The sequence below is a fragment of the Meles meles genome, chromosome 20, assembly GCF_922984935.1.
Source record: "Meles meles chromosome 20, mMelMel3.1 paternal haplotype, whole genome shotgun sequence".
NCBI classification, from domain to species: Eukaryota; Metazoa; Chordata; class Mammalia; order Carnivora; family Mustelidae; genus Meles; species Meles meles.
The window spans coordinates 52972554-52997741 of record NC_060085.1 but is presented as its reverse complement, the minus strand read 5'-3'; the positions used below and the strand labels follow the sequence as shown (position 1 = coordinate 52997741).

General features: G+C 54.0%; 1 protein-coding gene across 14 annotated transcripts in view; it reads left to right on the top strand.

Moving 5' to 3' along the window:
- Window positions 1–25188, top strand: part of ATP2B2 (ATPase plasma membrane Ca2+ transporting 2) — a 367384-nt gene that overhangs the window by 286304 nt on the left and 55892 nt on the right. For 9 of the 14 annotated variants that reach the window (XM_045990373.1, XM_045990363.1, XM_045990358.1 and 6 more), the window contains 5 exons: window positions 3239–3436; window positions 9512–9769; window positions 10790–10915; window positions 22969–23094; window positions 24749–24781. In XM_045990373.1, the coding sequence (XP_045846329.1) occupies window positions 3239–3436; window positions 9512–9769; window positions 10790–10915; window positions 22969–23094; window positions 24749–24781 (741 nt within the window). The remainder of the gene's footprint in view (window positions 1–3238; window positions 3437–9511; window positions 9770–10789; window positions 10916–22968; window positions 23095–24748; window positions 24782–25188) is intronic. The other 5 variants (XM_045990365.1, XM_045990369.1, XM_045990366.1 and 2 more) reach the window with 1 other exon arrangement.

Here is a 25188-nt window from a genome sequence, read left to right as displayed (position 1 = left end):
AGGAATCAGAGCTTTTATTTAAAGGATTGGGCCTAAGTAGAATAATTTCAAATGTTGACTATAGGTAGAATCGAACAAAGGCAGGAAGACAAGGAAACTTCCTAAAGTTCCTAGAGTCATACTGTATCATGCCTGCTTGCTCTCTACGTGGATAGCCTAGATGGCCACTCCAGCATGGAAGGGCAGAGGCAACAATGCCATGGGCTTAGGACAGGGCTGACTTGAGTTCTCAGGGCTTGGAAGCCGCTCCAACACAGCAGATTGGTCTCATGACAGCCTCAGTTTTCCCATCTATAAAATGGGCATAACCTGGCCCTGGAAGCCCTCATCCTTATTGCACATGCAGAACATTGGATCTCTGGAGCTTACTTGTACTGCTAGGCTGGTGTGGGGTCTTCCCAAGAACAAGCCCCTCTGTCCCCAGGCTTTCCCCACAGGGTCTCATTCAGCCTGGCTCTTGGAGGCTGGCAATGGAGGTCTCACTGTCAGCATCAGAGGAGGCTCAGTGCCTAGAATCCCCACAGGGGACATGCCTGCCTCCCTGTACCCCTGACCATAGGTTGTTGGACTCCCAGGACCACTGAACTCTTATGTCCATGAGCTTCTGGGCTGTGCCCTTCATATCACTCTTCCTAGCACGCAGCACCCAGCACCAAGCTGGGCTCACAGGTGAGGCCTGAGAAACACAGGTTGAATGAGTGAATGAATGGATAAGTTAAGGAATGACTATTAGAACCCAAAACCATCTGATATTGAACCACCAGACCCTCGGGGCACCTGGATGGCTCAGTTGGTTATGTGTCTGCCTTCAGCTCAGGTCATGATCCCAGGATCCTGGGATTGAGCCCCAGCTTTGGGCTCCCTGCTCAGCAGGGAGTCTGCTTCTCCCTCTGCCCCTCCCCTGCTCATGCTCATTCCCTCTCTTTCTCTCTAATAAATAAATAAAAATAAAATAAAATAAACCACTAGACCCTCATAACGGTAGCAGCAGAATGTTCCAGGACTCTGACCCCAGCAGGTTAGTGGTACTGTTCTGCAGATCCCTCTGGATTCCCCCTTCTCTGGAATAGACTGAGGCTAGAAGTCTGATGGGGGTATGCCTCCCCCCAGCCCCTCCATGCCCACCCTCCAGGTATCCTCATTACGCCACAGGTTAGGCTGGGCTGGGGTTAGGCTGGTCTCAGAGATAGGACAGACACTGCCTACCTGTGGGGGACCGTTTGTGCTGTGTTCCTCGTGATGACGCCCCATGCCAGACTCAGAACACTTGGGCATGTCACCTGCATTTGGTGGGTAAGGAGGATTCTAAAGTGCTTGGTGGCCTCAGTGCCAGGACCTGAGGGACAGGAAGCAGACCAGTCCTTGCACCCAGGACACCACGGCCCAGATGGGATACAGATCTAGTGATCAGGTCAGCCTTGCTGCTGAAGGCCACCTAGGGGTGAGGGCAGGGGGCTGCTGTCCGCTTGAGATGGAGAGGAGTTCTTGTCAGCAGAGGCACCAAGAGAAGATGGAAGGCAAGCCTCTTTGTGGGGCTGTGAACAGTGTGAGTAAGGCAGGAAGCATGCCGGGGCACTTGTTGTGGAACAAGTAAAGGTACACCAGTGATTTGGGGTGATACAGCGTGGCGTCGAAGGAAGGAGAGAAGCAAGGAGAAGTGCTGGCCTCCGAGGGGGCCCAGGAGCCCGTGAGCCTGTCCGCTCTCTATCACACACCCGAATCCCATCATGACGGCTGAACTTTCAGGCTCCTCTTCAAAGGCACAAAGGCTGCAGGGTGATTTGCCAAGGTTTTGGTCATTCACCCCTTGGCGCCAGTGAGTGTGGGAGAGGACTTACGGACAGGCACATCAAGCAGGGCAGAGGGCAGGGGAAGGCCACACTGACAACAGGAGCCACGCCGACAGAGGGACTGGCCTGGTGTGGCCGGGGGCGGGCCAAGGGGTGGAAATACGCCTGCACGCGAGGCTCGGGGTCCGATCAAGGGGCCAGAGCACCAGGCTGGGAGAGGTGGACGTCATTCTGGAGGCCATGAGGAGCCTCCCAGAGTCACTGAGCAGGGACTGAGGATCAGACTGGTGAGTCCGGGAGAATTATCTGGAAGTGAAGAAATGGTGGGTTGGAAGCAGACCACTGTGTCCTGGCCCTGCATGACGAGGACTGCACTCCAACCTCCTGGTCCACGGGATGGGCCAGGACCGCTGGCCTCCACTGAGTGTCTGCCACACACCCCCCCAGATGCCACCTGAGCATGTCACACGTATCCTCTGCGCGGCCAGCTGCTCCGGGAGGGCGCTCTGCCTGTCTCCCTCATTGCTCTTGCCCAGTGTCTGGAACAGGGTTGGGCACGTAGTAGGTGCTCAACAAACACTGATCTTGTGGGTTATCTCATGAGATGCTCACAGCCACTCATGGGCTAGCAACGGTCTCCACCACTATCGCAGAGGAGGACACCAAGGCTCAGAGAGCTGGAGGCACAGCCTGGGTTTTGAACCCAGGCAGAGGTTTCCAAGTCTGTGCTCAGCGGGGAGGGCAGGGGGAAATGCAGAGCAGGAGCAAGGGTATGGTGCAAGGTGGGCCCGGTGCTGTGTATTTGCTTCCTGTGGCCTCCGTAACAACTGACCACAAACTGGGCGGCTTTGAACAAGGGCACTTTATTCCCTCACAGCTCCAGAGACCCGAAGTCTGGAGGTGAGGTGTCAGCAGGGCCGTGCTGCCTCCAGAACTCTAGAGCACCTTCCCTTCCTAGCTTCTTTGGGTTTCTTCGTGGCTCTGGCATTTCTTGGCTCCAGGCTGCCTCTTGCCACCTCTACCTCTGTCTTCACAGAGCCTGTCCTTAGCCTGTCCTTAGACATTTGTCCTTAGTTTCAGGGCTCACCTGCATAATCCAGGGCTATCTCATCCCCCAGATCCTTAACTTAATGACGTCAGCAAAGACCACTTTCCTAACGAAGTTCGCATTCGCAGTTTCCAGGGATGAGGATGTGGACATATCATTTGGGGGTGGGGTTACTATTCACCCCACTGTGTGGTGTCTCTGGCATTTCCCAGAAGCGCACTGCGGGCCGGAAGTGAGTGTTGGGCGCTGGGCTCCCGACTGGTGCCTGCAAGTTTCCTGCTTTGTGTTCCCCCCTTTCTCTGTGCTTCGCCACAGGGCCATCCCCACTTGGGATAATCCCCTGAAACCCGAGCATCTCTCCCAGGCCTCCCAAGACAACCTTTCTGCATTCTGTCCCCAGGTTTGCCGGGCACCGCTCCAGATCTGGAAAAGAGAAAGCAGATTTTCGGGCAAAACTTTATACCTCCAAAGAAGCCAAAAACCTTCCTGCAGCTGGTATGGGAGGCACTACAAGACGTGACGCTGATCATCCTGGAAATCGCGGCCATCATCTCCCTGGGGCTGTCCTTTTACCACCCACCTGGCGAGAGCAATGAAGGTAAGACCCCTGTTCCCCACCCAGCAACAAGCAGCCTGGCCACATCCCAGGGCACCCAAGTGAGGGAACACAGGCCCAGGAGGCAGGGCCTCTCCCAGAGCCCCTGGCCCCCAGTTTTCCCTCGTGTGAGACATAAGGATTGCACCGACAGTGAGAATAACCACAGTGAGCATTTATTGAGCACTTACAGCCCATCAAGCTCTGGGCTGAGATGTCATCTTCCTAAGACACCATGAGGCAAAGGCCATGATTATGCCCATTTTAAAGATGAGGCAAACAAGGTATAAGGCACTAACTCGCTCAAGATCACTGAGTAGGTGCTGGATCGGCTACCGCCTTGCATGTGTCTGCCCCAGGCTTCCTCCTCCCAGTCTCCCCTTGGATTGCATCTTTTGCACAGTGCATGAGAAGGACTCAACATCCGTGTCGCTCCTCCTCTTTCATAGTCCTATCCCAGGGTTGGTTCAGTAGTGCACACACTCATGGGGCTGATGCTGAATATGTTTCCCAAGTGAGGAGGCCTGATCTTAAGAGGGCCTCCCAAAATGTGTCCCCGCATTCTGAATGGGGACTCCGCTCTGTGGACCGAGGAAGCACTGTCCCATTCATCCAGAGAGGGTCCTGCAGGAGACCTATTCTTCTCGAAGTCAGAACTCAGAATCCTAATGGAAAACTTCAACTTTCCCTCATCCTTTCATTCCAGAAACCGAGCACCTGCTCTGGGCTAGGACTTCATCAACTCGATGGCTCTTTCCTTTACGATGGCAAAGTCATTCAAACCTATGTCACACAATAGAGGAAGAGAGACAGACACACACACACACATACTATGGGATAAAGGGGCTCCCATAAGATATATTGTTAGGTTAGATTTTTATAATCTGATTTTTCATTAGTAGGATATTATAAATACTTGTTATTCATTATGATTCAGCATTTTCCTAATTAATGCACTGCCTAAAGAGATAATCCTACTATGTTCATTACTTCAATCAAGCAAATAAAAAGTGAATAGTTTATAAGAAATAACCATCATGGGCCTCATTTCCCCAGACAAGGAGGTGGTCTCTGAAATTCCTTGAATTTCCCTCTCCCAAGCCTGAGTTGCCCAAGAAATGAGATAAACAAGTCTACTAGGCCAACTACCTCAATTTTATAAGTAATATTATTAAATCGCTTTTTATCCTGCATGACCTCTTTCCAGAGAGCATTTCAAGACACAAGAAAGACAGATTTTACAAGACAAAGTCAAATAGGAAGTCAGATAGGAAAGGAATGGAAGCAAATAAACCAACTATATGTCCTACTGTGTTTGAGATTTAAATTTGACTTTGAGCTTCCTGGCAGCCAGGGCAGGAAGGGAATTAGGATGACTCGCATAGCTCAAGCTTCCACAAGGAGGGAAAATGGTGCTTTACAAAGACAGCATGTCCCCTGATGGTGAATTCTTTTTTTTTTTTTTTTTTAAGATTTTATTTATTTATTTGACAGAGAGAGATCACAAGTAGGCAGAGAGAGAGAGGAGGAAGCAGGCTCCCTGCCAAGCAGAGAGCCCAATGCGGGAGCCGATCCCAGGACTCTGAGATCATGACCTGAGCCGAAGGCAGAGGCTTAACCCACTGAGCCACCCAGGCGCCCCTGATGGTGAATTCTGGGATGAACTTTCAATTAGGACATTATAAGAGCTGCATATTAGGAAGCAGTCTTTGCTGCTTTTCATAGAACATGTAGAAGAAGATTGTACACGGCTATTTGAATAAGCCTGGAACTAAGCTAAGGGTGCAACACACAGCGTAACAATAATGATAATTCTTCTTACTATTTTTATAGCCACCACTAGTTGGGAGCGTTTACAGTAGACATTTGTTTGATCTTCCCAACAACCCTGTGGGTAGCTGCTGTTATCATCCAGGAGCCTAAGCCCTGAGACAGTAAATGACTTGCTAGGTCACACTCTAGGAAGCAGCAGAACCATGAATCAGACCCAGACGTTCTAGCTTCCGAGCCCACACTCCATCCCTCAGCTGTGTTTCCTCAGGAAGGGATGGGACTGAGTCAGTGCCACCCAAGTAAGTGGCTTCCTGCGACCCAGTTTAGCATGGGATTAGAAGTCAGAGGGCAGATGGTGGAGGGGGTGCGGTGGGAGCAGGAATCAAGGTCCTAGTGTGCGCCAGAAGGAGCCGCCCCACAGATAGGCCTCCTAACAGATGGCTACAACCTCTTCCATTCTAGAGAGGTGGGAACCCAGGCCGGGAACAGGGAAGGACTTGCCCACGGTCACACAGCTTGTTAGGCAGTGGGACTCGATTAAGCCCATGTCTTCTGGTGCTTTCCACAGCCCCTCCCTGCCTCCGGCTGAGACCCTAGCTCAGGCCAGGATCTGGGTGGATGAGGGTAGCTGCATCAGCTGAGACCCTAGCTCAGGCCAGGACCTGGGTGGATGAGGGTAGCTGCAGTGCCCAGACCCGCACATGAGCTCTGAGTTCTGGACCTTCCATGTTGCCAGGACCGCCGCCCTGCCAAGTCAGACTCAAGCTTCATCAGTTACATCCAAAATGAGGCTAGTGATGGACTTGGAAGCTGTAGAAACTTGAAGCACCCACAGCCCTTTCCTGTTGGCTTTCTTGGCTCAGAGACCTCCAGATACTTGTCAGAGGTACACCCATGTACGTGCTAATCCCAGGCGTGGGATTAGCACACTCATTGCTCCCAACTCCCTACCTGTGACAGCTGCCCTCGTGTCAGAGTTCCAGCCAAGTGACAGGCACATAGTAGGTGCTTAGAAAATATTTGTGTCTCTTCCAGTTTCAAGGACTCTACTTTGATGCCAGGGCCCAGTCACCATCTAGAAAGCAGCTTCCCCATTTTACGGATGGACAAGTAGAGATAGACCCAGAGAGGTCAAGCAGGTTCCCTGAGCTCAGATGGACAAAACCCAAACCCTATAAATCCCCAGGTCCAGAGAGAGCAGCCACAGGCTCCCAGACTCTGTGGCTATAATCTTTAGATCCAGTTTGAAGGGTCCCCCCCAGAAGAGAACTCAGCAGGCCTGCTCAGAGCCCCCTTCCTTCCCTTTCCTTATCTCTTCCCCCCAGCTGCACCAGGGGCAGTGGGCTTGTTCTCAGGGTCCAGCAGCTCCTGGCAGCTGAAGGCCTAAGCCAGCAATCCACAGCCCCACTTTCTGGCCATTCCAAGGCACTGTGTGACCATCAGACAGTTCTCAGAAGGAAGCAAAAATTGATGGGCTTTTGCTGACAGAGTGCCCTCAGGACCCAAAGGGCTCCTTGGTATTGAATAGGCAAAGGCAACAAGCAGGGTTGGGAGTCAAGGAAACAAAGTGAATCCTGCTCAGACACCATACCCTTGGCTTCCAGAAGCCAGTCCAAGGAGAGTAGCTCATGAAAGTGGAGAGAAGACCCACATTTATTATGTATCCAATATAGGCCAGCTCCTTACTGGGCTCTGGGCTCACAAAGTCATCCCACGTTACAGCTGTCCAAACTGAGACTCAGAAAGGCCAAGTCGCTTACCCAAGATCACACAGCAGAGCCTGGATTTGAAGTCAGGTCTTAATAGTTCCAGAATCCAAAGGCTTTCCGTGGTCTTGAGCTATCTGTGAGTATCCTAAATGCTCCAGTAACTGCTGTGATATGTAATGGGGAGGCCCATCGATGAAGCACACAGGAGTCTTCCCATTTACGAAGCAAGTAGCAGAGGCAGAGGGTAACAAAAGTCCTGTAAAGTCCTGTAAAGCAAAGCACCAGGGCTCTGCATCTCAAGTTACTCACTCAAAGCTCAAAAGAGCACATTTCCGTGGACTGGGTTTCTGTTTAGCAAGGTTCATCCAAGTTCCCCAGTCTCTGGGGCTTCCACTGCTGTCAGTTATGATGGAGAAAGGGCACCCTGGTTCCCCTCCCCTGCTCATCACTTGGTGCTGAGCTCCAGCTGGATGTCCGAGGTTCCCTTCCAGCCTGGCTCTGGAGCTCAAATGCATTTACACATCCCATTCACCAGGCAACAAGGAACAGCAGCTTTCACCCCGTGTGCTCAGTGAGGTGAGGGCTTTACCTAAACACTCTCTCCCTCTGTCCTCCCAGCCACCTACGATGGAGTGCCTGTCCTCACCCCCATTTTCCAGATGAAAAAACTGAGGCACAGTGGCTAAATAGCTAGGTCAGTGGCATGCAGCAGTGAAGTAGCGCAGCTGGAATTCAAAGCCAAGGCTGGCCTGATGTCAGTTAGCATAAGCATGACTATAATGATCATTAGCACTAACGGCCGGTTCAGCTAAACAATTTAAAATTATTGGAGAAGCCTGAAATTCCAAAAGAAAGAGTGGCATCGAAGACCTTATGCAACGAGATGGTTATTTACTAGCCTGCAAGGAGTGATTGGTTCAGTGAAAGCCGTGGAATTTTCCCAGTGACATATTGCTGAGCCTCATGATTCTGGACCATCCCAAGCTTAGGCCCACCAGCTAGCCTTGACCTCCAAGGCTGGAAAACATTCTCTGATACCACTTGGCCTTTTTGTCATGTTGCCTTTGACTCCTGGCTTCCCAGAAGCTCCTGCTGGGATCTCTTGAAACTGTTCTCTCTTCCTTGGGACTGAATTGGCCTTCCAGTCGGCCATGGGTCTTCGGCAACATGAGGCCAGCACATGGCAGAGGAGGCCATCGGGCTCAGGGACAATGGGAAAGCTAAGTCCCGTGTCAGATTTCAGGCCTGGATTCAAACCCCAGGTCTGCTGTCTGACCCCAGGTGAATAGCCACCCTTCTCTGAACCACTTCTCTTGGCCAGCTTGAGAATTACAACGAACACTTGGTGCAAGTGATTTGTGAATGGTCCAGTCCTCTGCCCAGCCACCTTGAAAGGGAACCTCTTGAGTTTTCCAGGGATGGATAGTTGGAGGATGCTGCTTGGGGGTCACTTTCCATGGAGAAGGCTGTTCACCATCTTCTGGTGGGAAAAAGGGCCTAGGCTAGTCCTGGCTGCAGCACCCACCTTGGATGTCCCCCTCCCTTCTCTGAGCCTCAGTTTCCTCATCTGTAAGTGGAGATAATAATTCTCCCTCCCTGGATCCTTGTGGGGATGTGGGAGGAAGGGTGTGTGGAGGAGTTTGGAGAGGACCTAGGACTCAGCACCCCATGGGCAGGACGTGTGGCCTTTGTATCAGATGTGTCTGCTCTTCTCTGTTCACAAGGTGAGACTGGCAAGTCTCAAGCAGTCTGGGGAACCAGAACGAGAGGTTCAGTGGTGTGAGGGTGTGGAATACAGTGTCACTGTAGGACAGATAAGCAGCCCACAGCCTGAACTGTGGGTGTGTCCTTGCTGTGTAGTGGGAGGGCATAAATGTCATACCCTGAGTTCTGGCTGGGTCTTTCACCATCCTCTCCTGGAACCTGGAAGGAGGTCTCAGTGACTCCCATTTTGCAAAGGACACTACAGCTCAGGGAGGACAGTGAGTTACCTAGGATCCTACAGGGATCCTACAGGGGCAGTGGCAGAATTCTTACCAGCCCATTGGACACGGCTGGAGCTGTGGTTCCTGCCCCCACCCCGGCCCCACTCCTGGGCCTGCTATCTGGAGACCAGCCTCACAGTTCTGGAAGCACGGAAGGAAGGCGCACCATCAAAACTGCCCTCTAGGCCCTAAAGCACATGCAGAACTGGTCATCTTCATTCTGTCACATCCTCACTCCTCTTTTCTCATGAATCAGGCCTGGATTCATGAGAATCCAGGTGCCGGTCTGTGCTAGTCTGTGCGAGAGCCACCCCGGGCCTCACCTTGATGCTCAACCCTCACAATAGGTCCCCCAGACAAAGAATATTCATCCCTTTTTACAGAGGTGAAAACTGAGGTTCCAAAGGTGAAGTCATGTGCCCAAGATCTCACACCTAGAATGAAAGCAGGAACCTGAAGGAGTTGCCACCCAGGCACACTGAATAAATTTAATAATGCTCATCTAATTACCACCGTTTTTTCACTCAGCCAAGCTGGGATTTAATTCCAGACCTGTAGGCTCCTCCTGCTTGGCTGACCCCACTCTGCCGGCTTCCCTCTGCTCTCTGCAGGATGTGCAACGGCCCAGGGCGGGGCAGAGGATGAAGGGGAGGCAGAGGCCGGCTGGATCGAGGGCGCGGCCATCCTCCTCTCAGTCATCTGTGTGGTCCTGGTCACGGCCTTCAATGACTGGAGCAAAGAGAAGCAGTTCCGGGGCCTGCAGAGCCGCATCGAGCAAGAGCAGAAGTTCACCGTGGTTCGGGCTGGCCAGGTGGTCCAGATCCCTGTGGCCGAGATTGTTGTTGGGGACATCGCCCAGGTCAAATATGGTAAGTGTCCCAGCCACAGGGCCAGGTGTTGGAGCTCGAGTCTGGGCAGAGGTGGGACAGGATAGGCAGGCCCAGAGAGGCTGGCCCAAGGAAGAGGGACAGTCCCTGAAGGCTAAGCCTGAGCCAGGATGTCTTCTGAGATCCTTTGGGAAGTAGAAGACTTCCTCCTAGAGGACGTAGGATTCCAGAATCTATGTAAAGTCAGAAATGGCAAACACAGGGCACATGTGCTACTTTTCTCCCCATCTACACCTGTGCAGACATTACTAATCAATCACAGCTCAGAGTTTAGACACGAAAGTCTTCCCAACACAATACTCCAAGGACCACTAACACTCAGAATGGGTTTATGAGATGATATCCATTTCCTATATCTGATTGGGCTATTCTTGGTTGGTTTGGAGGCTTGAGAAGGTGTTGTAGGGAATGGATGTAGATGAGCAAACATTCTAGGCCTATAATACTGCCATAGAGAAAGTGGTCAGGCTGGCTGCCATCAAAGGAGGTTTAGGCAAGGTGTGTCCTGGGTAAGTAGAGGCAGAAGATGGGGGAGAGATTGCCATGCCCTCTTCACTCTGCCTGAGGGAGCTTGGTTTCCTCTGATAATGTGCCTGTCTTAGGGTCTCCTCAGCATAGTCAGGACAGACTCGTCCCTCCCAAAACAATTTCCCAAACTATAGTTGAAACAGAGAAGCATGAATCGTTGAGAAAACTGGACCCCAAATCCACACCAGGCCAAAAGAAGCACTTTATAAACCAAGTACATGCCCACTTGAGCTAGGGCATGTACTTGTTCGTGGTCCAGCCTCTGCCCTCTAGGCCTTGTGCCATCCACCTTGGCTCCACGTTTCAGTTACCTGTTGCCTGTGATGGACACCATCTTAGTTCCACACCCCAGGACCTCAAGGCAACAGGTCCCCAATGGTGAACTTGACCTTGCAATCACACCTTTAAGGAAATGTTCCAAGACCCTCCAGCCACCTGAGACCCTGCTGAGTCTGTTGCCCTTCTCCCCACCAGGTGACCTCCTCCCTGCCGACGGCCTCTTCATCCAGGGAAATGACCTCAAGATTGATGAAAGCTCCCTGACCGGGGAGTCTGACCAGGTGCGCAAGTCCGTGGACAAGGACCCCATGCTGCTGTCAGGTGAGATGTGGCCCAACGGCAGGCTCGCTCCCATTGCCAGTTCCCGCCTCACTGCTGCGGGGCCATCTGTGTCCCTGTCATGAGGCTGGAAGTTCTCAGAGATTTGTTCCTTGGCTCCAGACCCTTTCCCCCAACGAACGTACTTTGAGCCTACCGTGCACTCGGCACTGCTCCAGGCCCTGGGTATAGTACAGTAAATAACGTCAGCAGAGAATCCCTGCCCTCACAGATCTTACTTTCTAGTAACATGGCCTTCTGGAAAGTCAGACACTGAAGCCTGTCCTTGTCCGGGATAGGTAAGATTCCCTCAGGTAGCGGTTATTTGGGGCACCTACCATGGGCCAGGCACTGGGCTTGGTGCGGGGGATACAGCAGGGACGCTGTATGAAACCGCTGCCCAGAGAAGCTTGTGGTGTGGTGAGAAGAGAAGGGCATTGCAAAGCCCCCAGAGGGTGGTAGGTATATGATGGAAATAAAGCAGATCAAAGGGAGGCAGGTGGCCGGGGCGTCAGGGAAGGCCATGTTTGAGTTGTGTTGTGAATGAGGAGAGAGCTGGCTTTGTAACTTTTGGGGGGAAATGTATACCAGACGGAGGGAACAGCAAGTACAAAGACACTAAAGCAGGAAGATTGTGAGCAAATTGGAGATGGTGGAGGGCCCAGATGTCGTGGGCCATGGTCAGGAGCTTGGAAATTTTCTAAGTGTGATGAGAATCATCTGAAATAGTTTTTAGCAGTGAACTGGTCACATGTACATTTTTAAAATCTGCCTCTGGCTGCTGCAGAGGGAAAGAGAGGAGGCAGAGAGACCTTACAGAGGTGAGTCCCCAGCTGGATGAGACACCCCCCTAACAGGGACACATGAAGTGTCTCCTTGTCCAGTACTGCTCAGCAAACATCCTCTGAGCAGCAGCTGTGCTGGGCCAGACCCTGTGCTGAGCACTGGACCCAGGATGACTCAGAGCCTCCCCTGGCCTTGAAAGCCCCCAGCTCACAGAGGCTAGGGGAAGCAGACCTGCAAACAGATAGAGGAGTGAGAGAGAGGTGAGAAAGCCCCCCCCCCCAAAAAAGGAGCAGAACTACCCAAAGTGGAATTGCCCAGGGTTCTAAAGAGTAGGAACTCACCTGAAGTGTGGAGAAAGCATCTCTTAGTGGAGACAAATGTATGCAAAGACACAGAGGCCTGAAGGAATATGGGGTGTCCTTGCAATACAAAGAGAAAGATCAACAGGTCTGCAGGGTAGGATGGTAGAAAGAAGTGAGAGTCAGAGCTGGGGCATTTATTTATTCAGAATTTATTTGACAAACATTTATTAAGTAGCTACTGTGTGCCAGTGGTTGGTGGGACAAAAAATGTCCATGCCCTCCTGAAGATTAGAATCTAGATAATAAAGGAATAAGCAAGCAAATATATAAGGTAATTTCAAATATTCAGATGAAGACATTAATTATAATGAAATAGAAACTCTGAGGAAAGGGACAGGAACCCTGTTGGTCAGGGAAGACCTGTCTGAGGAGGTTGCTTTAGAGCTGAAACCAGCACAATGAGAAGAAAGAACATTCCAGGTGGAGGGACAGCAAGTGCAAAGGCCCTGGAGTCTGAGAAATCATAGAAAGCCTTGAATGCCTTCTTGGAATTTAGGGCCACATGAGGGTTCTGTAAATTGTCATGACCCTGTGGCCCTGGTTCTGACTCTCTGAGCTGAAATGGTTAGCAGAGAGGCAGTCATTCCTGGGAGAAGTGGCCCGGTGGTCATCTGAATCAGTAGAAGTCAGGTGGAGCCCCTGAGCCTGAATGGATAGGTGACAAATGTTCCAGACAGTTTGGAGAAGGGAAAGGAGGGTACCTTGCAGGAGGCTGAGGAGAGAAAATGTTTGTTCAGAATCACTGATTTGATATACCCCAGGCCAGCCAAGGAGATGGGCACTGTTGCAAGGAGACTCTGAAAGAGACTTGGACAGGGCAGAGACAGATGGGAAGTCAGTTAGCCAGCCCAAGCCAAACCAACTTTTTTAGTCTTAATCTTTACTTCTAGCTGGAAGCCCAGGCAATAGTGTGGACCCCGGGCCTCTGGATGTCAGGAGACAGCAGCCAGGGTCCCTTGTGACGTCCTTGTGTGCAAGAGAGAGCAGGATGTGCTAGAGCCTGGGAGATTCTGGTGGGTTTGTACTGATTCTTGGATTGCTGGTAATCCATTGGTCTTCACTGGAGCTCTATCCTGTTTCAGTATGGAAAGTGTGCCCGCCAACTTTGCAGAGACCATGAGTGCAGGGAGGATGACAAAAAGAAAGCCAGAGGCAAGACCCACCAAGATTGCCAGAGTGCATTGTGAGATAGACTAGAGAAAGTGACCCTTGGCCGTGAACTGCAACACTCGTGTTCAGAAGCACAATTGCATGGACCTGGGAGGGGCAGGGGGCTTAGCCCAGGCTCACGGAGAGATGTGGGGGAAGGGGAAGGGGGCAGAGTCAGCCCAATAGAAGGCAGTCTACTTAGAAATAGAATTCTGTAATAGTTAGAACCATTCTAGACAAAAGAGGCTGCCAAAAGGTAGTGAGTTCCTGGTCGCTGATTGTGTGTGAGCAGAACCTCGACAGGCTGTGGAGTGCTGGGGGTTTTGTAGGGTAGACCCAAGCCCTGGATGGTCAGTGCATTCAGTGCCCTCCCAGGCACACAGGTCACCGTTTCATCACACCCACCGTCGCCCTGCTCCTCTGCTGGATATGCACCTTACTTTGTTCCCTCCACCCTGACCCAGCTGAGGCTGCTCCCTCTTCCTAGATGGCCCTCTCCCTTCCTTGTTACACATTTAACTCCTGTGCATCTGCTCAGCCCCCACCTCCTCCAAAAAGCCTTCTTTGCCCACCACTACCCTTGGACAGTCACCTCCAGACAGCTTGGGACACCCATTTCATCCCATGGCACCCACGCTGTGCTTGGTCCATTCGAGCACAGCCCCCTAACGTGAGCGGAGTTTGGCTGAGTGCAGACTGTCTAAGAGAAGAATGCATCCAGCCCCACCACCCAAAGAGATCTACTGGTCTCACTTGTATGGGTCCCACCCAGCCTTGGCCATATGCAGATGGACAGACACCATCATCGTTGCAATGCACCTGTACCTCCTCCTCTCACCCAGAGCTGTCCAGCAGCTGGAAGCCCTGAGCATGACGCCCAGGAGCTCTGCCCCTGGGCCCCGCACAGCACAGCAGCTCAAGCACCATCTGCCAGAGAGAGGAGGGAGGCTGAGGCTATTGTAGAAAAGGCTAGGTTGGGCTAGAGTGAGGCAGATCCGGGCGTGAGAGTGAACTCACTGTGTGGCCTTCGCCATGCTGCACCCCTTCTCTTGACCTGTGAGGACCGTGGGGAGGCCCCGGTGTGTGATATAGGGAAAGCCCCTCCCTAGCCCTGTGAGAGCTGACAGATGCCCATGACAGACTGGTTCCCTCCCCGTTCCTTAGGTGGAGTCTGGACTTGGGTGGTGAAACAGGTCTGGGTTCAAATCCCTACTGTCTCGTTTGCTGGGAGACCCTGGACAAGCTTCTTACCCTGTCTGAGCTTCTAGTTCCTCGCTTATAAAATGAGGTGACCCCCAGCTGATGAGCTTGTGTCAAAGTGTCCATTTCCCCCTCTCTTCTCTCATCCTGAGTATCTCCCCTTCCCCCCTCTCTGAGCTGCCCCCTCCCGCTCCTCCCCTCCTTCAGCCTGCATGAGCCTGCCTCCTCCAGGGGGGTTTCCTTGATTATTCTCTTCCCCAGCGCTCTGAACTCTGGATAACTGCCATCTGGATGCTCGTTTTTGTGCATGACAGACACGTCGGACCTTTCCCTGGGCGGGGAGGCCTTGCTGGGCCTTCCAGTTGAATGCCCCCTGGGGAATAGAGAGGGACCAGGCTAGGGGTACCTGCGGGTTCCCATGGTTGTGCAGAAACCCCCTTGGGGGGTCTGGCACACTGGTGCACCCTACAGGAAGGCAAAGACACTCTGGCACTGGGGGCAGCCGGCCCAAGCATGCTTAGCCTGTGAACCTGGACAGGTCCATTCACCTCCCTGGGCCCCCATGTTGGTGTCTGTGCAGTTGAGGAGTTGCTGGGGGGCCCTTCCCTCCTGCCTACCCCACAGGGCTGTTGTGGGGACCCCATGCGTGGATGGATGTGACTGTCCTTTGTAAATGGTACTGCCATGAGGGGCTGTGTGGTGTGGAGGAAGCCCAGCATTTGGAGGCAGAACACCCAGGTCCCAAACCTCCGTCAGCTCCAGCTGTGACCTCTGCCCCTCAGGTCCTCAGTCTCCCCATCTGAAAAACGGGCACTGACCAGCCTTCAGAAAGACTTGGATGTGCCCAGGGATCGGGGCGCAAAGAAAATCCCAAAGGCCCAGAGCTCATCTCCCAGGATGGACAGGCAGACACGGGCCAGGCAGAGTAGAATGTTCAGGACTCACAAGGTCGCCCCTGCATGGGGTCGGCAGGGAGAGCACAGCACCAAACCAAGAACATGACTGCTTCTCACTGCTGCCCACAGAAGCCCCGGCCCAGTGTGGCCACAGCGTTCACAGTGCAAGGGGAGCCAGAACCCACATTTCATGTACACTCTCCCAGTGTTTAATTGTTGGCGAGAAATCCCCATTTGCTTAAAAGCCTGTGTGGATCAAGCAGAATGTAGGTGAGCCCTGGAGGGCAAACTCTGACCTGGGCTTTTTTGGTTTTTTTTTTTTTTAGTTTTCTATTTTAAGACCACTTCAAACTTTCAGGAGAGTTGCAAGGCGAGTGCAAAGAACACCTGACTGTCCTTCCTTCTGATTCAGCTCTTGCTGCCATTTTGCCCCATTTGTTCCCAGGAGCCTTGCTGTGTCATGCAGTCATGATGGCCCTTTGCCCCCTGACGCTTCAGGTGTATCTCTTAAGAAATGTGTGATCACAGCACAGCTAGCCACTCAGGAAGCTCCGCATTGATGCAATACCGTTACCAGAAGTTTCTATACGGATTCACATCCATCGACTGTCCCCACAGCATCCTCCAGGCCAGGACCCACTGCAGGACCTGTAAGGCCTGCCCTTTACCCCTCTTTTCATGGAAGGCCAGTAGTTTCTGTTGCCCTGGGGTCCTGAATCCCCTGAGAGTCCTATGGAAGTAGTGGTCCCTCTTGTGAAAAAGAAAGGCTCCAACTTGTGACTTGGCAGCCTTCCAGGACATTTGTAGTTCCCTAGAGAACCCTGATCTGGTCTCGATTTGTAGCTGGGGAAACTGAGGCCCGGAACAGGAGTGTAAAGCACCCCAGAAGGCAGGGCCAGAGCAAGACCCCAGCCCTCCAGCCTCCCAGCCCCGAGCTCTCCCTGCAGCCTCCGTGTGCAAGCTCAGCTCTGAGGACACCTGGGACTTTATGACCCAGCAGCAAGGCCTGTTTGGAGCATTCATACTAAATTCCATTGGGAAACCAATGACTAGGCAACCTCTGTGTGGCCAGGGAAAGGACAGGGGCCAGGGGGCGGGGTGGGCGGTGTCCCCAAAAGCAGCAAGGCCTAGCTCCAGCAGGCCCATTGGCTCCACCCCCGGCAGGACCCCCACCCACCTCCACCACCCATGGAGCCAGAGCGTTAACAGCAGGAAGTTGCACAGGACATCGGCAGACCCTCTCAGGCCTGCTGCCCACCCTGCCCAAGCGGAAGGCCAGGCATGGAGAGCCGGACCTGCCACCGCTGCCACCGCCTCCAGGGAGCCTGGGAAGACACCGTGACTGCAGGAAGGCCCAGTCTGCCGCTCGGCCCGCGCTCTCTCCATTACACTACCCTGCCTCTTCTCCATGAGAGGCAGCGGGGTGTAGTGGATAGAGCACGGGTTCAAGTCCCGGATCCACCACTCACAGCTGTGTGACCCTGAGCCATCACTCGACCTCTCTGAGCCAGAGAGGCCACGGGGAGGGGAGGGGCTTGGGGTTGTACTTGCACCAAACCTACCTCACAGGGCTGTTGTGAGGAGGACAGGCTTTTGGGCGCTGAAATGCTTTGCCAACTGTCTGGTGCTCTGCAAGCCTGTGTTATTACTGTTATTAACTGTGTTGATAACAATAATGATGAAGGAACCACTCCGGGCTGGGAACTGCATTGGCGTTCCTTGGTGCTTGGGCCTGGAGGCAGATGAGAATTCCCACAAATGGCCTTTATCCCTTCTTCACATCTCTGCCCCAGAAAAAGGCCTCTCCCCTCTCCCAACCAGAAAGAGGCCTGGGAATTCAAAAGCGGGAGAGCCCTAGGTTCAAGCCCCAATCTGTGCCTCGTGTGCTGTGCAACCTCAGTCAGCCATTTGCCCTCTCTGGGCTCCGAAGCTTCCTTCTGTAAAACTAGCCCCCCCACCCAGCTCTGCCACTGGCGGCTCAGACCACCCCACTTGCCACTGCGTGGGGCTTTGGGTCCGAGACTGCTGGCATCTGGACAGGTGGGGGCTGTCTCCTGCTGCTCAGAACCAGTCCAAGGCAGAGTTGGCCTTTGAGCCAGGCTTCGAGAAGGTTCTGGCCCAACCTCTGCTGCCAGATCAAAAGCCAGACGACTCCCCTGTGGGGGGAAGAGAGGAAGGTTCAGGGGGGACAGGTCAGCTGGTTGGTGGGAGCCACAGTGTTCCCTGGGCCCGAGCTCCTCTCTCTATCATGCATGGATGGCTGTTGGGTGGCTGACATAGTTCCCCCTCTGTTCCCTGCTTCCATCTCACTCCTCAGAGTGGTCCCAGACAGCTCCCCCTCCAGCTTCTCCACAAGCCTTCCCAGCAAGATGGAAAGAGCTGGTGCCACATCCCTGGTCCCCACCTGTGCCACCCTCCCATGACAGATGCAGCCCTGACCTCTCCAGCCTGCTTCCCTGTCTGAAATGGGAGTGACGATGGTCACTCACAGGGTGATTATGACAGCCCCGTGGAGAAAGTAGCTCAGACAATACTTAGCACATAGGGACCACTCACTAAATGTTCCTGCTCTCCCTCCTTGACCCAGAAATACTCCCAGTTGCTCCCAACTGAACACCGAGAAGACCCCCAGCTCTGTAGCCTTCCACTCCAATCTTGCCACGATGCAGCGTCTCTCCTGCTCTGCCCCTCACGGCCCTGAGCCTCAGCCCAGTGTATCTGCTGCCGTCACACTGGTCCACCTCCCTGCCCTTGCCTGGGCTGTGTCCCCCCATCAGTCCACTGGGCCCAGGCTCTCTGCCATCTTGTGTTGTGGTTGATCTGTGTTCTGGTCTGCGCCCTTTGACCTCAGCTACACTGTGAGCTCCTGCAGGGCAGGGACGTCCCTTCGGGCCCCAGGACCTGGCACAGAGTTGGCATTCTACCACACCTGTCCATCAAGCGAAGAATTGTGGCCCTGGGCAGGTAACGCCACACTCAGTCTGTCCACACAGGCCTCTACTGACCCCATCCGAACCAAGATCCAAACTCCTGAGATGCAGCATTTTCATGGAGACTGCCCTACGCCCCCAGGAGTGGCCCTATCTCTCTGGGACCCTTGGTGCCCAGACTTCATCGCTGAGAGGTGGTGGCATAAGTTAGACCTACCCATTCTCCAGAGGACAGTCTGAGGTCCAGAGAGGAGAGGGCTGGCCTCAGATTACACAGCAAATCAGAAGCAGACAGCAGACTGGTTCCCGCGTCCCGCACGCCCCTCGGGCCAGAGTGCTGTCTACCTACCCGCCCCCTGTGCTTGTGTATTCTGAGGGGCTCCATGAGCCTAGAGGAAGTGGGGGCTACAGGATGGTACCAGGGGACCATGGACATGGAGGTCCTGGTGCAAAGCCCTGCCAGCTGCCCCCCCCGCCCCCGAGGTGTTCTCACCTCTGCCGCTACCCAGAGACCCTGCAGGGTTCCTTTGGGAGATCTAGTCAACCGACCTTGACTTGGGTCCACCATTAGAGCTGCAGCCCTTGGGGTCAAATATTGCCCTTTGAGGGGTTTTCTGGAGCTGGGGTGCAATTGCCACAGGGGGTGACCTGCTCCATTCAGTTCTTCCTTTGCTAGGAGGGGCAGCAGGCTCTGAGGTCCTGGTAGGGGGAAGGCATGGTCCAGTGAGGGGTAAGGAAGAGTCAAGGCTGGGATCTATCTGACCCTTTGCAAAACCATAAGGATGGCTTCTGAAGGGTGTGGAGATTCTCCATCCTAAATGTATTATATAGCCACTGGGGTAAATACCAAAACAGGAGGCAGCAGTTAAAACAAAAAAAAAAAAAGTGCTGGAGTCCCAGCTATAAGCTGGTCTCTGCTAAAGGGAGACTCCCCCTCAGAACCTACCCTCAGAGAGCTCACAGTCTGGGGAGGAGCCAGGACTGGAAGCGCCCCCAGGGGAAACTGCGGGGGAGGGCAGTTCAGAGAAGGATGAAGTGGAGATCAGGGAAGGCCACCTAGGATGGGCCTTTATCCTGAGCCTCGAGGAGCAGGTTTGGGGCCAGAGGAGGGAGAAGGGCACTCGGGAGGGGTAACTGTGTGAGCCAAGATGAGGGACTGAACACTAATTCCTAGTGACTTGCATGCTCCCAGGGCAGAGGCCACAGGACAGGAATCGGTGGTTAAGGGTTAAGACTGGGGTCTCACCCAGTGCACGCTGAGAGGTATTTGGACCTTGGAGATGCTACTGAGGATGTCTGGGCTCGGGACAGTGGTGAGAGCCATGGCGGGGCAGGGCATGCGGCTGGAACACAGCTCCCCAGCCCGTTTAATGCTGGGCCTGGAGGACCACCCTGAGGCTCATCTGAGGCTGAGCAGGGCATGGGCTGCACCTTCACCCTGTGTCCCCTTGTCCCCGTGTCCCACGCTGTGGCCACAGGCTGCCTCCTTGGCTTCCTCCTCCCTTCTCCCCGCCTCCGGTGGCCGAGCTGCCGGCTCCCTGCTGTGATGGGACTGATTAGATTAGAAGGTGATTTGGGTCTGATTATCTAAGGTGGAAATTGGCCCCCTGTGTATTTTTCCATCCTGCTTAGGGCCGGGGAGGTGGGGACTGGCCCCCCCATTACCACCCGGGCAGAGCCAACATTTTCCGAATGTGTTTGAGACAAGGGTGCAAGGGCCTGGCTTCCTGAAGCGGGGACTGCTATGAGACGCAGACAGTCCGCTCGAGAAACAGCGGGGTGTTCAAATCCGGCTCTGCCCCCACCAGCCAGTGACCCTGGCAAGCCCCTTCTCCCTGAACCTCAGTTTCTCCTCTGTAATCGCAGGGCCTGGGTGAGGACTGATGAGACGAGGGCCTGTGAAGGGGTTAGCTTGATGCCTGGTGCGCACGAGGTGGCCTGTGGAGGTCAGGGCTGGCCATGGCCACAGCCATCTGCACTCTGAGTCAATGCAGTGTGTTCCTCCCTTGAAAGACCTGGAGACGTCCCCTGCCACGTGACCTCCCTGGACGCCCCCAGCTCCTCATCTGTCTAATAGTACCAATATTTCACGGTGCCTGCCCACCACACACTAGGTGAGCCAGCGCACAGAAATCTTGTCAGCAAGTTAAAATTACCGAGTCCTGTCAGTGTGCCTTGGTTCTCCCGGTCTGTGCCCCTTGGGCGAGTAGGCAGGCTCCGGGGTCTGCCTGGGCTGCTCAGCCTGCCACCAGTGTCCGAAGTCATCCTGTGGTCCCTTCCATTCCCTGCTCGGAGACACGAGATTACTGTCCTTCTGTCCTGGGAATGAACAAGGAGTCAGCTGAAGAGCTCACCATCTGAACATGTGGGCTCCGTTTCAGCTCACCTGGCTTCATGCCCTGTCTGGGAGCCTGCATGACTTGGTTTACCCATGCACAGATAGACAGACTGACCTTTACCCACTATGAAGGAACTCACTGGGGATTGTCCATCTGTCTGTCTGTAAAGCATTTTTGAGATCATGAGATGTTAGAGGAGAAGGGGCTAGAACACACACATACACCCACGTGCACATATGTCTGCCTTCGGCTCAGGTCATGATCCCCGGGTTCTGGGATCAAGCCCCGCATCAGGCTTCCTGCTTGGTGGGGAGTCTGCTTCTCCCTCTCCCACTCCCCCTGCTTGTGTTCTCTGTCTCTCTCAAATAAATAAAGAAGACCTTTATTTAAAAAAAAAAAAAGTCATCAGGGCCTTTTAGCCCTCAACCCCAGTCTGCTGCTTCCTGAGCAGCCTGACCGTGGCCTGAGACACTCCCCTCTCTGCCCGGGAAGGAAACACACTGCATTGAAGAGAGCTTTCTACCCAGGGGAGTAAAAGGTTAAATTTAAAAGTTTAAATTTAAATATGGGTGCCTGAAGGTGCAAACTGCACTTACATAGGTTCTTGACTAAACAGTGGGGCCGCTGACAGGCTGAGGGGCCTTCCCCAGGGGTGCCTGGAGCCCGCTGCAGGGACAGCATGCAGGCCGACCCTGTGAGTGGCCTGTGGGTCTGTGAGAGCTCCTAGGACACAGTGACACGTCCCTTGCACCAGCTGAGGACAGAGGGCCAGCTCTGCTAGCGTCTCCTCTGTTGGGACCAGGCCACAGTAGCAGCCAGCCATGTCCCGGGCTGGATCCCAGCCGCCCCTCACCTGTTTCCCAATTAAGGCCACGGCTTCAGCGGGTTTGGTTTTTTTTTTTTTTCCCCCGACTCTTTGATCGTGGTAAAATACATATAAAATGTCCCGTGTTGAACATCATTAAGGGTACAGGTCTGTGGCATTGTGGACCTTCACGCCACTGTGTCACTGTCACCACCATCCACCTCTGGCACCCCTCATATTGCAAAACCGAACCTCCAGAGCCACTGAACAGCAGCCCCCTGAAAGCCCCCCTCCCCGACCCCTGACAACCACCACTCCATTCTCTGTCCCTGCGACTTTGACTGCTCCACGGAGCCCCTGTGGCGGAATCCACAGCAGCTGGCCTTCTGTATCCAGGATCTTGCACAGAGCGTAATGTCCTCGAGGCTGATCGTGTGGTAGCTTGTGTCATAATTTCCTTCCCTTGGAAGGCCAAATTGTATTCCGCTCTGTGTATATAGCACAGTTTTCGGCAGCTTTACCTTTCGTTTTATCCTCACTCCGGCACGAACGCCCCCAAGTGAACCTTGGACCAGCTGCCCTCTGCACCTGCAGGTCGGGGTGGCGCGGGGCGGGGGGTCTCTGTCACACAGCAGCTAACACAGAAACCCCAGGGATGAATAAAAGTGGAGCCACTCTAACCAGATGACCCCTTTGGCCCCCTGTGGCCAACCCTCCTGCCCCGCAAAAGAATTCCAGGGTCCTTTAAAGCCCAGTTTGAAAATCCTAATATTCTACAAAAAAGGTTTTCTTGGAGCTTGGGGAGGTCTGGTGTCATCACGTGCCACCCTTCACTCTGAATAAAGCTTTTAAATCCGCAAAATACGGGCGCCTGGGTGGCTCACTCAGTTAAGCCTCTGCCTTCAGGTCAGGTCATGGTCTCAGAGTCCTGGGATTGAGCCCCGCATCAGGCTCCTTGCTCAGTGGAGAGCCTGCTTCTCCCTCTCCCTCTGCCAACCACTCCCCCTGTTTGTGCTCTCTCTCTCTCTCTGTGCCAAATAACTTAATAAAATCTTTAAAAAATAAAAAAAAAAATAAAAACCGCATAAAACAGAATGCACTGGCTCACAGAGGAAGGCCATGATACTGAAATAGTTCACAGAATAAACAACACGTCATAGAGTAACAAGTGTGCTTCTTTGTCAACACCCCAATAACAAAGTCCAGCAGGCAGTCCAATAACCTCCTTACTCCCTTCCAAGTTCCCAGTGCCCTGAGTTCTTTCCCAGATCTTTAGAAGGGCTTTTTTAAGAGGTCCTGTCCAGGACAGGGTAGGGAGGTGACTCTCCAGGAGAATGTAGTAGGTGGTGGGCCTGAGAAGTAAGGTATGGCAATATTTGAGTCCCCGGCCCACTGCAGCTCTGTCCCGAAGTGAAATTCTCTTCAAAGGACCCACCATGCGTACATAGTTTGAACCCAAACCACGGGTGGCACCCCAGGGCTTCGGCAGGCAAAGAGCCAGGAGCTTTCCCGGACCAGTTCCTTCCACGCCTTTGGGGAGGGGGCTTGGGCCCATGCAACGGTAACTTGGCTTTCGTCTCCTTCCCCAGGGACCCATGTGATGGAGGGCTCTGGACGGATGGTAGTGACTGCCGTGGGTGTGAATTCTCAGACGGGCATCATCTTCACCCTGCTGGGGGCTGGTGGTGAGGAGGAAGAGAAGAAAGACAAGAAAGGTAAGCACGACCCCTTTACAGACCAGGAGAGGAGCTCTTCAGATCACTTTTTTTGTTGTTTATTCATTCACTCAACAAAATGGTTATTGAGTGCCTTCTATGTCCATGCCCTGTGCCAACAGCTGCCTCCTGCATCCCTGAGGCCCTGCTTGGGCCATGATGGTCTGTCTGTTCCATCTCCAGGGTCTTGTCCCAGTCTCTGTCTGTCCAGTCATGTCATGGAGGACCCTCCCCCCACAGGCCAGGCTCAGGGTGCTGAGCACTTGGCTGATTCTCCAGCCTCTAGTGTGACTGGTCCCTTCATCAGCTCCCATAGGGAGTAGAAAGCCCCACCTGCGCTCACTCCTACCACTGTTCTCAGCTCCACAGAGCAGAGCTGCAAACCACCCCCAGCATAGACTCAGCCTAGATGGGGGCAAAGGAGAGTCTAGGAAAGGTGGCCAAACTTTTGGTTCCCTTTCTCACTCCCCAACACCCCGTCCCCAGAGCTGCCACCTTGCCTGGGTCCTGGCTCCTCCTCCACCTTCAAAACAAGCTTCCTACTCCCTGGGCTCCCCCTCAGTGCAGCATGCTGGTAGCCTGGTCTACCAGGGCCTCTCAGAGGAGAGGGAGGGATGCCCATCTGGCCAGGCCCCAATCTGAAGGCCCAGGCCTCTGGCTCTAGCACAGCTGGCTCTTTCCCCAACACCTACCCTCAGGATCAGAGACAGACCCCTCTCACATCTTCAGTCTTTTGTCATGTCTCCTTCCCCAAGCTGCAAAAGGAGGTCTCCAACAGCCAGACCATCTGGGGTCCAGGAGAAGGAGATGAGAAAGTCGATGGCCCCTCCTTGGGGTACAGGGGAAGCCTTGCTACCTCTTGCTCTCTGCAGCCAGCCAGGCACAGAGCCTGGATCATAACCAAAGGTTACTGGCTCCCAAGGGCAATACCCCATTTTCTAGAGGGGTCCCCTAAGATTATGGCAGCCCCGCCAGCAGGAACAGTGGAGCTGAGCTGTCCTCAGGGAAGTCCAGAAGCTGGAGAGAACCAGGAGACAGCTGAGGTTGAAAATACTAAGGAGACAGTCCTGGTCAAAAGGCCCAGAGGGTATCAGGACAGCGTCCACACAGTGAGGTAGAGGTTGTGGCCAGCTCTGACCCCAGGGTGCACACAGTCGGGCAGTTAGGGGCAGTAGGCAGGGTAGGGCAGGTTGAGGCAGACTTTGCCCCTTTTCTTGGCCTCACTGGGGCCTGAGTGAGGGAAGCCAGACCTGTGTTCCTATGTACCTGTGTTCCTGTGTTCCTGAAGATTTCGGCAGGAAGACAGGCCTTCCTTGCCCTGAAGCACAGGTCAGAGTCCTTCACTGAACACACACCTGCACCCCAGTGAGGTGGGGGTCTGTGTAGAGAGAAGAAGTGGGGTGTTGGGGGACCACAGCAGAGGACGATAGGGGGCAGCCCAGCCTGTCAGGTGCCTGTGAGTGACATGGACGGGGACTGGGCCCCCTCTGCACTCCCATCCCTTCACCTCCACCTCCATCGCGGCCCCATGTCAGGATGAGCACCGGTGTGCAGCCGTGTGTGCGTGTGCGTGTGCGCGCGTGCGTGTGTGGACATGCAGGTGAGGCTGTCTGTGCTTCTCCTTCATTAACATGTCTCAAAAATCATCACACAGGTGTGAAGAAGGGGGATGGCCTTCAGCTACCAGGTACAGTAAGACTTCCCTCAGGGTAGATGGGGCTTTTAGAAATAGCAGCAGCCTTTGACCCCCAGGCCATGGCCCTAGACCCCCAACACACCGTTGGAGGAGGCCCCCTGACCCTGGGACCCTCCACTGGGCCCCCACGGGATGTTGGCCCCACTGGAGGAACCAGCCCCTCACTCTACCTATTTGCCCCTCAGTGCTTTTCCCTGCCCTCTGATGCACACTGCACCACTGCCGTCTCCACGCCAACCCCACACAGCCGTCCACCCCCACGCCGGTGTGCGGTGCCCCGCACATCACCACATGACCCCACAGCCCTGCTCTCATGCGCACACCCCGCAGAGCCCAGCCCGGCCACCCCTCACTGCACAGCACGGGCACCTCCCCCACCTCACCTTACCCTCTCCTTC